Source organism: Panthera pardus, unplaced genomic scaffold (assembly GCF_024362965.1).
Source record: "Panthera pardus isolate Hobbes unplaced genomic scaffold, ASM2436296v1 HiC_scaffold_17, whole genome shotgun sequence".
Lineage (NCBI taxonomy): Eukaryota > Metazoa > Chordata > Mammalia > Carnivora > Felidae > Panthera > Panthera pardus.
Genome location: NW_026526732.1, coordinates 123,560,234 through 123,575,188, shown reverse-complemented (window position 1 = coordinate 123,575,188; position 14,955 = coordinate 123,560,234). Strand labels below are relative to the sequence as shown.

The window sequence follows — 14,955 nt, the reverse complement described above, 5'->3', positions numbered from 1 at the left end:
CAATGGCTGATGTGTCACCCCACTAGGACTGATAGCATCATCAATGGCCCAACTTCCTCTTATTATTTTTACTTCATTCTATATTTATCATGTAGGAGTTCCTGCCAAAGACCTTGGGGCTGCCACATGCTCAACAACATGCCTTTCCTGTACCCAAGTTCCCAAGCTTTAGCCCTGGACTCTGGTAGGGTGCATGCGTGCTCGTGTGCGCACACACACACACACTGGACAGATTCTGAAAAACAGACACAGTAAAGAAGGAAATGGTCATTGTCAAGGAAATCAGTCCTAAAGGAAGTAGCTAAGGAATGAGCATCATCACGGTCAGTCTTAGGACACACTGGGGAAGAGAAAGAAAGGCTCATGTGCTTTTGTGCCTGCTGACAAAAATCAGCTGAGGGCGATCAAACTGCTTCGGCTTTCCCCCATCGTCACGTTTGGGATATAGGGAAATGTGGGATTTCCTCAAAGCAGGTAATAGTCAGCCAACGTGGATATCTATCTACAAGTGTCTGGATTTCAATTCTTGGAATACTTGGTTTACACCTGGGTTTTTTTCATTGGATGATCTGGACTGTTGAATGTTTGGAGTTGAATTCTCTGGAGGCTGTTTAGTGGCAGACATAAGACTTTCAAGTTGAGGCGTTAGAAGATATGATACATATCACTTCTGGGGTTTATTTCTCAGCAATACGTGTCGACTGCAGTCTGACATGGTGTTTGTTATGGGATTTGAACCACCCACGGCAACGCAGCAGCAGAATTTCCCTAGTTATGCTTCTGATACCTGGTGTGGGGTGACGAACATATGCCACAAAGATCCCTCTGGCACCAAGACCACATTTCATCCAATGATATTCATTTTCTGGAAAGTGCTTCTAAACCCCTATGGTGGTCACAAAGCTTCCATGAGTGTCTTGAGCTTTCTGAACATTCATGTCATTTACTCTGCCCCAAGTCCTCACATTTTCTTAGATTTTCTAGCCTTGTGAACTCTACCCATAGCATTCTCTTTTAAGCATTTCTGAATGGAAGATGCTTGAAGAAATCTGACATTAGATACCTGTCTCCCAAAGGTACTCTTTGACATACAGCAGCCCTGACAGGCACCTTGGGGCTGCACCCTGTGCGTGGTCACCCCAAGGCACCCAGATTTGGGAATCTTAACGTCTCTTCCTTCCATTATTGGCCTATTCCCATTTGATGAGGCATCATTTAGAACCCGTATTATTTTGGTGGTTCAGTACCAGAGTGATACCAATTGACGATTGGTGAGAGAAAATGTGAGCTTCTTTGCCAATTTGGATATTTGGATCTCAGAAAGAACTTTCCATCTGACCAGATTTGGTCACATCATATGGACAGCATAGCTGTGATTTCAAATCAGTGTTTCTTCAGATGCTAGTTTCTCTTCCTTCCCTGCGCTAGAATGAATGCTACCTATTTTCCCTTGATTTAAGGTTGATATAGGAGAGAAACATCCATAGGACAGGATTTGTTTATCATGAAGCCAACAAAAGCCTGGAGCAAATCCTTTGTTTCATCTAAGAAAAATTATAAATGGGTTGTTAGGGAGGCATGCGTGTGTGTGTGTGTGTGTGTGTGTGTGTGAGAGAGAGAGAGAGAGAGCGAGAGCGAGAGAGTGAGAGAAACTTCATAGTCAACTTCTATTATTTCTTGGCCAACTGTGGAGGATGAATTTGAATCCTGACAGTTATTTGAGAAAAATAGTGAGAAAGGAGCATTTCCTCACAACTCTGATGATCATAAATAATACATGTGTCTTCAGGAGCTCAATTTTCCATCCTCCGCGGTCTTTGAGATTGTTTAAAGCAACTCCAGAGGGTCTTAAAGTAGGTGGAAGGGAACCTTCTATGTCTTAGAACCAGAAGTCACCCATAGCTTGACCAGAACCAATTAGACTAGAATTTTAGACTAATAAGATTCTAGAGATCATTCTAGAATCTTGTTTTACAGCCCCGGGAGTCACCTATGATATTAGCAGCAGAGCCAGAACTAGCATCTGGTTCCCCTCTTAATCTAGGATTTTTTCCACTGGACCAGGATGTGCTTCCCGAGAACCTTCTCCATCTTAGAATTTAGTACTGTTGCTATTAAGCGTTGGAATTTATAAGCATTTGTCCCAGGTTGCCTGGTTTTGATAGATTTAAGTATAGTATATTGGCAAAGGATCAAAAACATGGGGCAGGCGCAAACTCTTTTCAGGGTTCTGTCCCTAGATAAATCTGACAGGCGCCATATAATGATGAAGTCCTGACACCCACTCACCCAAAACATAGGTTTTATTAACAATAAAACAACCATCTGGATTTCAGCCAACATTACAGTGTTGGCACGAGATCACATCTATCTGCCTGTCTAGACAAATCCGTTCAACATCCAGGTACTTGGGGGGAAGTGAAATGAGAATTAAGTTATAAAGGAGTAGGAGACGCCAGTCCACTATATTATCACTATTATAATACCACTATTATATTAGTTGTTTATTTCCCCAAACAGGATCATTTCTTAAAAGTCAAAGCACAAAAGCTATCACATCTAATAAATTATTTGAAAGAAGGGAAAGGTCTTACCATTTTTTACATTCCCACATATCTTCCGGCACCAAGGGATGCAGCTCTCAAGGTATGATATCTAAACCCACCAATACAAATATGTACACATTCTGGCAACTCTGGTCTGTCTCCCAGCTAGAACCCAGCTGACACCTCGGATGCCCCTCTCGAATCTTTTAGATGTCACCTCACCTAGGTCAGCTGCCTGAATGCTATTATCCCACTTCACGTGCGAGGTCCTCAAAGAGTTTTTAAAAATGGATCAGTATACTTGGCTGAAAGGGTATCTACAACCATATGCTGTCAGCATTGCACCTGCAGAGAGGTCTCCAGAAAGAATCTTCAGATGCTGTAGCTTCTCAGCTAGAACAGAGAGGAAAGATGGCAGGAGCAAATGGAACAGAAGAAAACCTCTAAATGAAATTCTTCAGCGGCTAGGTATATAGACAAACACCTACATGTATGTATTATTTACCAGTTTATTAGAATAAGAGAGCTTTCTTCAAGGTTCAGTGCTAAATGCATGTTTATTATTATATATATGTCAACATAAAATGATACATATGCATTATATACACATGCGTGTGTGTGTGCGCACACACACACACACACACACACACACACACACACAGCAGAGGAAGCCTTCAGAGAACTAAAGTTGTCTTAGAGACAGTCTGATGGCTTTATATATGGCCCGAGTGAGACCCCGTGCTTCTTAGTATTTGATGGTATTCTCATGAACAGATTGCGGCTACGAATTTAAGAGGAAGCTCCCTCTTGCTTAGGACCTCTTACATGAAGTGCAACCCCAATCATGGTAAAATTATGGCAAACAGTTCTAGGGCTGTCTTTTTGTGCTTCTGTCACATAAAACCAGTAGGGCAATTATTTTTAAGCAGAAGGGAGGAGAGGAGATTAGACTGGTGATTCCTAACTAGGGGGATTTGGGGATCTGGCAATGTTTGGCGACATTTTTGGTTGTCACAATGTGTGTGTGTGGCTGGTAACCAGTGGGTAGAGGCCAGATGCTGTTAGACATCCTGCAATGCACAGGGCAGTCTCCCATAACAAAAAATGATTGAGCTGTAAAAGTCAACAGTGCTGAACGGAGAGCCCTGGATAGAGGAAGGGACACTCACTGAACTGAAGGAACCTAGTCTCAGGCCTCATACTGTAAGATCAATGGCAAGGAAATCACACCTTTTGTGCTTCTGTCTCCCCACCTGCAAAATGGGGATAATGAACATATTCTTGATATTATGAGAAGTCACGGAGTCATATAGGCCAAGCGCTCTGATTTCTTCAGAAGAAAGGCTCTGTCTAAAATCAAAGCACAGTTATTATCACTGCATTATTATGAGCTCATGAAATGGTGTCTCAAGAACTGTAGTCCTCCCTCTCAGAAAAAAAAAAAAAAAAATCCTCCGGGAAAAGAAAACAAACCAGAAATGATCTCATCATGATTACACCTGCCACACCAAAAAACAGACATAGTTCAGAGAAACTAAATTCTTTCCCTGCAGCAATGAAATAAGCTGCGTCTGTAATTAAGATCTTAATAAGGGAGGCAGGAGGATTGATGCCGACACTGCAGGCTATAAGGCACAGAGCTACCTGCCAGGTTTAAAGCAAGAACAATTGAAATACAACACCCCTCACTGCTTAATGCTCCCAGGTGTTCTCAGTACAAGTCCATATTTCAAAAAGGGTTTTCCTTCATTTCTAGAGATGCCTGTTTCTGCAAGGAAAGAGAAAAGAACCAACCAATTATTTATAAGTAAATATTATTGATGACTCTCTGTGAAAAAATGTGTCTGAATTCACTCTAAAAAAAAAGCACCTCTTAGATAATTTCCTGTCAAAGGGCTGACATAAGGGAAAAGGGATAATGCCTTCAACAGTTGATTGATCTCTGGAACAGCCCATGTTGACTGTCTCGAGTGACCATGTGTTCCTGAACTTTCTAAGACAGTCCCAGTTTCAAATATCTTTCCCATTGTCAGACCATATGTCCCACGGTTGGGTGTGTGAAACATGGATCCATATCCACAGAAATTATATATATTTTAAACTAAAAATAAAAGATAGGCATGCAAGTATATACCTTGCTAATGGGTCTGCCTTGGTTGAGTTTAGGATTTGGGAGGAAAAAAAAGGTGCCGATAAGAGGCTTTGATTCAGTCAATGGACATCTTCTGTAATTGACAAGCTGATCTTTATAAGGAAATGAGATATATTCCGAGGCCATCTGGGCCTCTGTGAGATTGTCTAGAAATCTGGCTTCTCAGCGAGTAGGGTTAAGAGAAGGAATGCCGTTGGGCTGACTGTATTCTTTTTGCTCCTTCCCCTGACTCCCATAAAGTCACGCTCGGGGCGCCTGGGTGGCTCAGTCGGTTGAGCGTCCGACTTCGGTTCAGGTCATGATCTTGCGGTTTGTGAGTTTGAGCCCCGCGTCGGGCTCTGCGCTGACAGCTCAGAGCTTGGAACCTGCTTCAGATTCTGTGTCTCCCTCTCTCTCTGCCCCTCCCCTGCTCACGCTCTGTCTCTCTGTCTCAAAAATAAATAAAAAACATTAAAAAAAATAAAGTCACGCTCAACACACTTAGTTGTGAGTGCAGAAGGCTGGAGAATCGGAGAAGAGCACGTAAGTTCTATCCCAGAGGGGCACTCAAGGAAGAGAGGACTTCAAAATTTTGCTGTGCCAATGCCGTTGTCATTGGTAATGCAGTACTGATGGCCCACTATAGCCCATTTCTTGCCAAGCTTCGACCCATAACACAAACAAGTAGTAACCAAAAAACAAAAACAAAAAATCATCACTGACCTGTCCTGATAGACACTAAAGATTCTGAACTCCAAGAAGGCTGGAGTGTTTAGAAGTCTACTACACTGGCTTCCCAGTGTGCTGGTCTTGCTTGTTATGGTGATTTGGGGGTCGGGTGGGGGGTTGAGTTCCAGCTCATTCTTTTGGTAGAGTGCAGGGCCGGGCAACAGAGAAGCCTAGATGAGTCCTGAGTTAGCCACATCCCCTGTGGGAGTGAGGTGCTAAGTTAAGAATAACGGACTACCACAAATCAATGAGAATAAGGCTAATTCATATAAGAGCACAAGGGTTCCACGTAACTAAAAAAAAAATCAGAAAAAATATTAAGGGCACATCATTGTGTCTAAATACATATTGCTTTAATAAATAGAAAGATCTGGTTTAAATCTTAACCTTATATGCTTTTTGGTTGCCGCAACTTTCTGTCTAGCTTCACAAATAATCCCCCTTCAAACACACACACACACACACACACACACACACACACACGAGTAAAGAAAGGAATTAAACTCAAATTCAGAAGATCGTATCAAACATTTTTGTGCCATGCTTGCATTTTTACGTATTCACAGTTGCTCAATCCTTATTTCTGGTAAGCATAGGCATCAACATGTCATTAAGGAACATTTCTGGTAACGTAACTATTACCTTGACATGTTAGAAATATCAGGAGGAATTTTTATTTTGCAACATACACACCATGATTTACGAAGAGATACGACATCTCCAAAGCCAGGCTGAGTCCTTGGAATGAGGGTCCTGAACTGTCTATTTAAACACCATTTAGCACTATTAATGGTGAGGGAGGAGGTTGGGAGGAAAGAGATGAGCTCTTCTTTAAGTATAAACTGGCATTTAGGAGCCCATGACAGGGTCCAGGCGGATGTGTTGGAATGCACGTTACCGGTGATTTTAGCATCTCCCAGGTCAGCTGCCCCAGTGCCACTTCACGTATGAAAAGTCACTGTCACACATCATCGCAACTCACGCCTCTTCCATTTCCCTCGGAGTATATGTCTCAGTCCACCTCAATCTCATTGTCTACTAAAACTACCTTCTAAAAGAATCACTCTTCCCAGTGGATGGTAGACAAAGTTCACCACCAACGCCATTTATCTTAAAACGAAGATTCTTCAGGAAGATAGTCTTGCAGCCAGGCCATAATGTTCCCCAGGCGTGCCTCGTCCTCATTAACCAGTAAGAATGACCGCGGGGAGATGACTGGAATGCTCTAAGTAAATACGATGGAGGGGATGCCATTGATGGAGTGTGAACAGAGGGTTTTTTTTTTGGGGGGGGAGGGGAGTCCCCTTCCATGCCCATATTCTTTGCAATCATCCATCACCTAGGAAACCAGCAGCTATTCTCCTGCACTTTAAGTGGGAAATACAGTACTTCTTCCCAGTGGCCCTTCTTTATCTCGGCAAGGAGGCTTGGTAATTAAGTCTATATGTTCCTGCGGGGTAATGCCAGGGGCCCAGTGGTTGGCATTTCAAACCAATTTGTTTACGTTTCTTTCTACCCCTAAAATGATCCCAAAACAGATCACCAAGGCCTCTTACTTTACATCTACATCACTAAGTGGCTGCAGTGGGATGAAGGATATAGTTTCCCCTGAACTTCTGTGTCCCTCCAATCACCTCCTTCACATTCTACTGTTGATTTTGTACACTGATAACTTTCTCTTGTCCTGTGGTATTTTTGGTATGGATAAGCAATTCTAGTAAATGCTTCCTCTTAAAATTTATCTATATAATGTTTCTATACCTATATATTACATATGTCTTATAATGCATATTATAATAGCTGCCATTTTCAAGTGCCTATGGGCTAAAAACTAATGATTTCCATATATCATATCCTTACCGCTATCCAGTAAGATGCGTATTATTACTTCCATTTTATAAACAAGGAAACAGAGGCCTGAAGTAGCAAAAGTGGGATTTGCAGCAAAACCTGGGTTCTTTCTGCTATGCCATACAGCATTAAGACTTTTTTTTTTTTTAATGTTTATTTTTGAGACAGCACAAGCACGGGAGGGGCAGGGAGAGGGAGACAGAACATCTGAAGCAGACTCTGTGCTGACAGCAGTGAGCCTGACGTGGGGCTTGAACTCGTGATCTCATGACCCGAACCAAAGTCAGACGCTCAACCGACTGAGCCACTCAGGTGCCCTACATGAAGACTCTTTTTAATGGCTCTTTGTATAAGTTTGTTAGGTCACTCAACATCCAGTTCAATGTTTCTAGAGTATTGACTATGAGCAAGGTCCTGTGATCTCAGGAATATCAGTCTTATGAATAACAATGATGATACCAAGTCATTAATTAATTAGTGTGCAAGCAGGCACATAAGTATGCTGGTAAATCCCTGTGGCTGGCATCTGTATTTCATGTAACACCTCCAGGCCCATGGAGCACTAAATAATGCTCAACCACCTTTACCTAGTAACTGGGGTTTTGACATAGTCTTGTCACCGAGTCTTGAGTCCACACTATCCTTTCAACATCCATCAGTGCAAAGAGAGCAGAGGCTGACTAGCACTGTCTACTTACTACATGCCAGGAGCCAGGGTAGGTCCTTTACATGCATGTATTATCTTACTTAGGCCTTAGAACAATAGTATGAGACAGTTACTCTCCCTGTTTTACAGATAAGAAAGCTGAGGCTCAGAGAGGTTAATTTGCCAGAGGCTATATAGAGCAATGAGTCACAAGAAACAGAAATGCCTTTCTCCAAAGCCCACATTCTATCTTGTATCTACCACAAGAACATATAAGATCAAGGCTGTGCCCCCTCCAGGCTGTAAGAGATCCTAGATCACACTTTTTATTCAAGGACTTACTTGTCTAACAGTCTCTCTCTACCCACAAATAAAGGGTGGGTCTCTCATTTTCAGTGGGGCTTACCGAAAACTAGACAGCCCCAGTGGGCAATCTATGGGAGTTAACAGCTATCGTTTAGATAGCGATTTGATTAAAAGGGTTTAATAAGTAAGGACGTGCTAACAGAGCAGGGCAGAGGTGGAAAACATAAAGCCTGTTGTAGGGATTATAGGACAGTCAAGGAGACGAAGCTGTAGGCTTTTGATGGTTTTACAGAGTGGATGGATGAGGAGACCCGGCTTGTGGGAAGTTGACAGACTAACCAAGTCAGGTAGGCGCAAAGAGACAGGGACAAACGAATGGGAGCAGCAAGAGACCAAGATTTCCCACGGCAGAGTCAAAAGAGAGAAGAGAGGTAGGGGGTACAGGGTGTGCTTAAGAGCATCATGTCTACGTGGGTTGGGGAGGCGAGCCATACACAAGTCTGGTGTTAGAGCAGCATAAAGACTGCTTAAATGAGAAAATGAAAGAAGATGAGGTCATGAGGGCACAAAAAGGGGAGGGAATTTGTAAAGGGGAAAAAGTGGAGAGGAAGTTTTTTCAGAAGTCTGGTGGGACGAGTAGGGGCAGCAGACAGGAAGCCACTGATGAACTCTGAGAAAAGGGCTGACGTATGTTACAGTAAGGGAAGGGTGCCACACAAATCCTTGGCATGTCCCACACTGTGCTAACTTTGGTATCATCGGAACACCCCCAGTTCTCCAAAGACCTTCAGCTCTGTGCAGATTGCCATTCAGCCCCCAAAATGGGTTTGCCCAATAAATACATGCATCCATAAACAATTAACATCTTTTGGTGTTTTTTAAATTCATAGATCTCACCTAAGATTTAAAAAGGAGATACCGTATGTTTTCACTCTTATGTGGATCCTGAAAAACTTGACAGAAGACCATGGGGGAGGGGAAGGGGAAAAAAAAGTTAGGGAGGGAAGCAAACCATAAGAGACTCTTAAAAACTGAGAATAAGCTGAGGGTTGATGGGGGGGTGGGAGAGAGGGAAAGTGGGTGATGGGCATGGAGGAGGGCACCTGTTGGGATGAGCACTGGGTGTATATGGAAACCAATTGGACAATAAATTTCATATTAGAAAAAAAAAAAGGAGCATGAGGCAGGGCACCCGGGTGGCTCAGTCAATTGGGTGTCTGACTCTTGATTTTGGCTCAGGTCCTGATCCCAGGGTCATGGGATCAAGCTCCATGTCAGGTTCCACGCTGAGTATGAAGCCTGCTTAAGGTTTTCTCCCTCTGCCCCTCTCCCATGCTCTCTCTTAAAAAAAAAAAAAAAAAAAAAGGATCATGGGAGACAGGAGTCTCTGGTTTGGATTGAGCACAGCAAATCATATCCAAAGGAACAAATAACCTAAAACCAAAATGTCAAAGCAAGGCAAGAATTGGTAATTATACAAGTCACAAATGACCACGTTGATTTAACTGAAGTCCCTTGATCATCTCTTCTCAAACTAGCTTGGGAAAATAAAAGTATTTTCAAAGTCCCCCCAAAAGCTTTTAATAGGACACACTTTGCCCGCATCCAGCCAGAACACAGGGCTCTGAATTTCAGCATGTAGGTTTCTTATTTGTATCATGGGTTCTACCTATTCTTTTATCTTCACTCAAAACGTTTAAGAATGAATTTGTTGTCAACCATGCTTCAATTAAAAAAAGAATTTGTTGAACGGGAGACTAGATACATCATTTCGAATTTTCGTGTAGGCACACGGGGTTCAGAAATTTGGCAAAGCCGCAAAAGCTGCTCAGCTATTAGAGATCAGACAGGCAGTGCCTGCTGAGCTCTGACCAGGCCTGGGCCTGCACAGAGTGGGCGGGGTCTCAGGCTTCTGCTCAAACACAGCTGTGCACGGATCCTTCCATCACCCTCCTGGCAGACAGCAGCAACAATCTGCCTCCAGACCCCTCGGAAGGGGAGCCTTCACTGAGCAAGCCACGGCCATTGAGGCACAGCTCCTTCAACAACCCCCCCACCCCCCAATTCAGGACATGCTTTTTGTATATTCCAAAGAGCTTGTGGAAAACTCTTAATAAGCGAAGGGCCTGTAATTTACTATCACAGAACCTCAAACTGAATGAAGCCTTTTAGGAGAAACGGAGCATTAAGTGCATAGGAGACAGCAGCCTTCCCATGAACAACAACCACAAAACATAAAATGAAATAAGGCTAGACTAGTTGTTGCTCACCAAAAAGTTTATAAGGCATAGCTTACGCTCCCGGGTTCTCCAGATTGTTATAAATGCATTAACTGGCTGGCCTGGAGCTATGTGTCTAAGTGCAAATGAGTGGAGGTTAGCCTGTCCTCTGGTTACGATTCCTGAAGTAGCCAAACCAGATAATCTGGTTAAAAAAAATCTTATAGTGGCTGAATTATAAATCTCTCGGTGAACAGAAGTCTGACTGTGCTAGGTTTATAGTGTGTAGAGCAGCACAGTGTTTAAAAGATCATTCCTGACTCCAGGATTTTACAATCTAATAACTATCTGGTTTTATGCCCTAAGTGGCTCAGATTAAACAAATAACTGCCAAACGTGCAATTCACTTTGCTTTGTAGAGTTTCTATGTTAAAAAAAAAAAAAATCAATCCTGCAGAAATACTTGAGATGAAATTGTTTTAAACTTCCTGGGGGACAAAACCACCAGTCACACAGCATTTTAGGGAGGTCACAGATGATTCTTTCTTTAAGAGTGGCTTAAAGTCACAAGTTCTGGAGCCTGATCCCCTTGGGTCAATTAATAGCTCCACCATTTTTTTTTAGCTGTGTGGCTTTGGATAAATTACTTAGCCTCTCTGGGCCATAATTTCTACTTGAAAAATGAGTATATAATAAAACCCACCTCAGAGTTTTTGGAAGAGTGAAATGTGACGATCTTGTATTATCATGGTAATTATTAATTGATATTATTTACCACTCTTCTACCTTTGCATCATTTCCTCTACTTAAAATGACAAAATGGTCTCCTGAAATAGAGCTGTGCATTATTTAAAAAAATATTTTTTAACATTCATTTATTTTTGAGAGACAGAGAGAGACAGAGCGGGAGCAGGGAAGTGGCAGACAGAGAGGGAGACATAGAATACAAAGCAAGCTCTAGGCTCTGAGCTGTCAGCACAGAGCCGGATGCAGGGCTCGAACTCACAAACCATGAGATCATGACCGGAGCTGAAGTTGGGCGCTTCACCGACTGAGCCACCCAGGCGCCCCGAGCTGTGCATTATTAACTAGAGAGAACCCAGGCTTTCTAAGAAAGGGACAGCAGATTGCTTCAGCTACTGGTTTATTGTATAGTCACCACAAGGTGTCAATCTGACATTTGGTCGGTCAGAGAAGTCAGTATTTTTTCTGGTGAGCTAATAAAGACCCTATATTTACATCACTCGGTAAGGGTGTTCAACACTGGTAAGACCCAGCAAAACAGGACGGTGAGGGTTTTTCCGTGAATGCCAATCGCAATTTATTTCGTCCGTTGCCATGCTTTGTTTCCCTAAGAGCAAAATCAAAACATAATGAGGTCACTGAATAAAAGTGACTTTAGACTTTGTCACTTCTGTCACTTTCTAGATTGCAGCGCTCAACATTGATTTCAGCCATTTATACTTTCCAATAATGAATGTATGAACCTATTTTCTCTTTTATTTTTTCCCTACAAGCTGGTTATTATGAAACTAAAGGCATTCAGTAATAGGGACCGGAGGGAGCAAAGAACTACTACAGGTTAAGTAACCACTATTCTAAACAAGGGACTGTGGAAATACAGGGCGAGCCACGTCAAGAATGGGAACTTTCCTGCCAGGTAGAAGGATTTGTTTCTGGTCGCATCCTAAAGTCAAAAGCATTAGGAATCGTTAGGATTATTCATGCCTCTGATCTTCCCTCTGGAGGCAGATAATGGAAAGCTAACAGTACAGTGATAACGAATACCTGTGTCTTCAGACAGTTGTAACCTTTCCGAGGAGAACCAGAACTCATGCATTATAATAAAGACTTTCAGCATTTAGAGTTAGAGCTTTTGAACAAGATTTATAGCTTTCGAATAAAAGATTTATCACTGAGGTCAGCCAGTGGCTATTAGCTGGAACCGAGTATTTACAACCTCACATTAAAAAAGGATGGGCCAGAAGCTAGATAATTCAGAAAGGAAGCAAAATAACTCCTAGCTAGCACAATCCCAAAGGTCAGACAGGTAATACAAATTGTCAGTCCAAAGCATAGCCACCTTGCCAACATTCATTTTAATAATAGCACCGTTGTTTAAAATCATTAGGTTTCATGTCTCTTCTAGAAGTCACGCCCAACTCACTGCAATGTGCTTCTAAGTACGGTGTCTCTGGAAGCTGCTTGCCTGATTCGATGGGGGTGCCTTAAACAAATGGGATATGCCGAGCAAATTATGATCCTTTAGCCAGGAATACGTAAAAACAATGGTGCATAACGCATGAGAAAATAATGTATCCTGAGCCTCTGTACGCTTCGGGGACAATAAGCTGACTGGACAATTCAGACTCTCAGCCCATTCAAACGCCGCTAGAAGTGTTTTAAAGAAATGGCAAATGCTCATTCGTTCTTACATCTAGGATTCATTTAAGGACGTCAGCATGCTCCATCATGGGCTGCATAAGAGTACCTCGGGCTTTTAATTTCTCCCACCAAAAGTGCATAAGGCAACCCGCTTCTCTTACCAAATGCTTAAAGCAAAGGCTGAAAACTGCCTAAGAGCCAGTCTGAGGGGACTCAGCAGTTCTGATTCCTCTCTCATTACGGCCCTCGGCCCGTGGAGGCCAGGCCTAGGGGAGCCGCAGAGTCTTAAACTCCGCTCCAAGTTAGACACCCTCTGAATGCCAGTGGCTCCAGTGGCGGCTCCGATCAGCCTGATTCTTAGTCTTTCAGTGGAGATGGGCCCGGGTATGCTGTGCCCTCCCGGAGTGGGTCTCAGAGACTGGGTCTCTGCCTGCCTGCTTGTATGCCAACCTCGGTGACTGAGACCCCCTCTCTCTGGGGCACAGAAGGGGTCCCTGCAGAGGAGTTGTCACGGTGGGCGACACACACACGCGCGCGCAAACCTGACGGAAGAGGCACCCTCTTACCTTATACTTCATCTCGGCGGCGGTGGGTTGAGCCGTTTTCCTACCCTAGTCAGCCTGCATCAAGCGCTGGGGTGTCCGCCCCTCCATGGAGTGCAGTGCTAAATGAAAGTGAGATCGTCCGGCCCCGGGCGGCTTTGCCAGTCGCAGCGCGCCAGCTCCCGCACAGCCTCTGAGCTCACTGTTTTGATGGAGCCCGGCCGAGCCCCGACCGTATTTGCATATCGCCAGCCATTGGCTGGCCGGCGAAGGTAATGTGGGGCCCCGCCCACCTCTTAACTTCGGAGAACTGACAAAGAACTTGTAATGTGGTCATTTCTTTTTTACAGAAGCCCAAAGGGTGGAAAATAAAACGAAGTGGGGAACCGTCTCGAACGTTACTCCCCATCCCCTCAGCCCCCCCCCCCCCGACCCCCCCCCCCCCAAAAAAAGCCCCGGGCAAAGGAGATTCTTTTTTAAGATTAACCTAAGTTTTAAAGAAATTGAATTCACAAAGCAGTCTGACAGTCGTGCTTCCTGTGACCTAGCAACTCCTTCATAAACCCATTTCATTTCAAAGCCATTCACCTCCCAATCTCTACATGAAACGAATTCGGGGAACAAAAGGTTTTCTGTCTCCGGGCCCCTTTTTACTAACTACCCCTGCTGATATCTCTCTCTCTCTCTTTCTCTCCTCCCTCCCCTCCCCTTTTTTGTGGCTGTTTGCTTTTTTTGTTCTTTTCAATGTTCAAAGTACTTGCAACGTCAGTCTGCGAGGAGCCAGAATACAATTCTCTCTGTGAAAAGGGACTCTGCCAGCACAGGCACCAGGGCTTTCCTAGCCGGCTTCTCACCAGGGCCTCCGAGAGTTGAGTGTCAGCCACATTCAGTGATCTCCTCTGGCTTTGCTGAGGATAAAGGTTAGATGTGACCCCTTAGATGAGGCTGGCCGGTGCATGCCCTATACATCATGGCTGTCCACTGAGCAGTGTGTTCTTTGATGGCTGGCGTTGCCAGCTCCAGCTTTGAACACTGCAGTGTTTTTCCTTCTGACCTCTCTCCTGAAGATGACCCATTAACCCACCAACACTTATTATCGGGGAAACAAAAAAAATGCCCACTGTTTGAGGAGCCTGGTTTAAAAGACCAGTCTCTCCACTGAAGCACAGAACATTCGGTTCAGCCTCATGATTTCTATAGAGAAAGACATCACCCAGGAGAAGACAGAAAGGGTCACCTTTAGCGACTCTTCTAAAGGATGAAGCGGAGAGAGGGGAAAATTCCTTTTCACTGGGTCTCAGGATTGAGACTCGGTGATTTCAGACAATAGCTGTCCCTGAGTGGGATGGACTCCAAGCAGACTACACGACCTGGATGGAAAAATCATCTCTTTTTTTTTTTTTTTTCCTGACCTAGTTGGATCAGAATCAGTTTGATTCCCCTGCCCCCAAAATTCCCAGTGAATTAAACTTTTACTTTTATGATCCAAACAAATAGAACAGGCGAGCAGCTACCCTGCAAAAGTGGCTTCCAGATACAAGGCTCCAGATCACAGTTTAATAAGGCACCGATTCCTTGGACGTGACCCCCTCCCCCCGCC

At 43.8% G+C, this 14,955-nt stretch overlaps 1 protein-coding gene across 4 annotated transcripts in view; it reads right to left on the bottom strand.

Moving 5' to 3' along the window:
• Nucleotides 1-14,955, bottom strand: part of NEDD9 (neural precursor cell expressed, developmentally down-regulated 9) — a 183,728-nt gene that overhangs the window by 34,594 nt on the left and 134,179 nt on the right. Inside the window, exon 1 of one of the 4 annotated variants that reach the window (XM_019420118.2) lies at nucleotides 13,380-13,565. The exons of the other annotated variants lie outside the window; for them this stretch is intronic. Within the exon in view, the coding sequence (XP_019275663.2) occupies nucleotides 13,380-13,391 (12 nt within the window). The 5' untranslated portion in view covers nucleotides 13,392-13,565. Of the gene's footprint in view, nucleotides 1-13,379; nucleotides 13,566-14,955 lie in introns of those variants that run through there. 4 annotated transcript variants of the gene reach the window in all.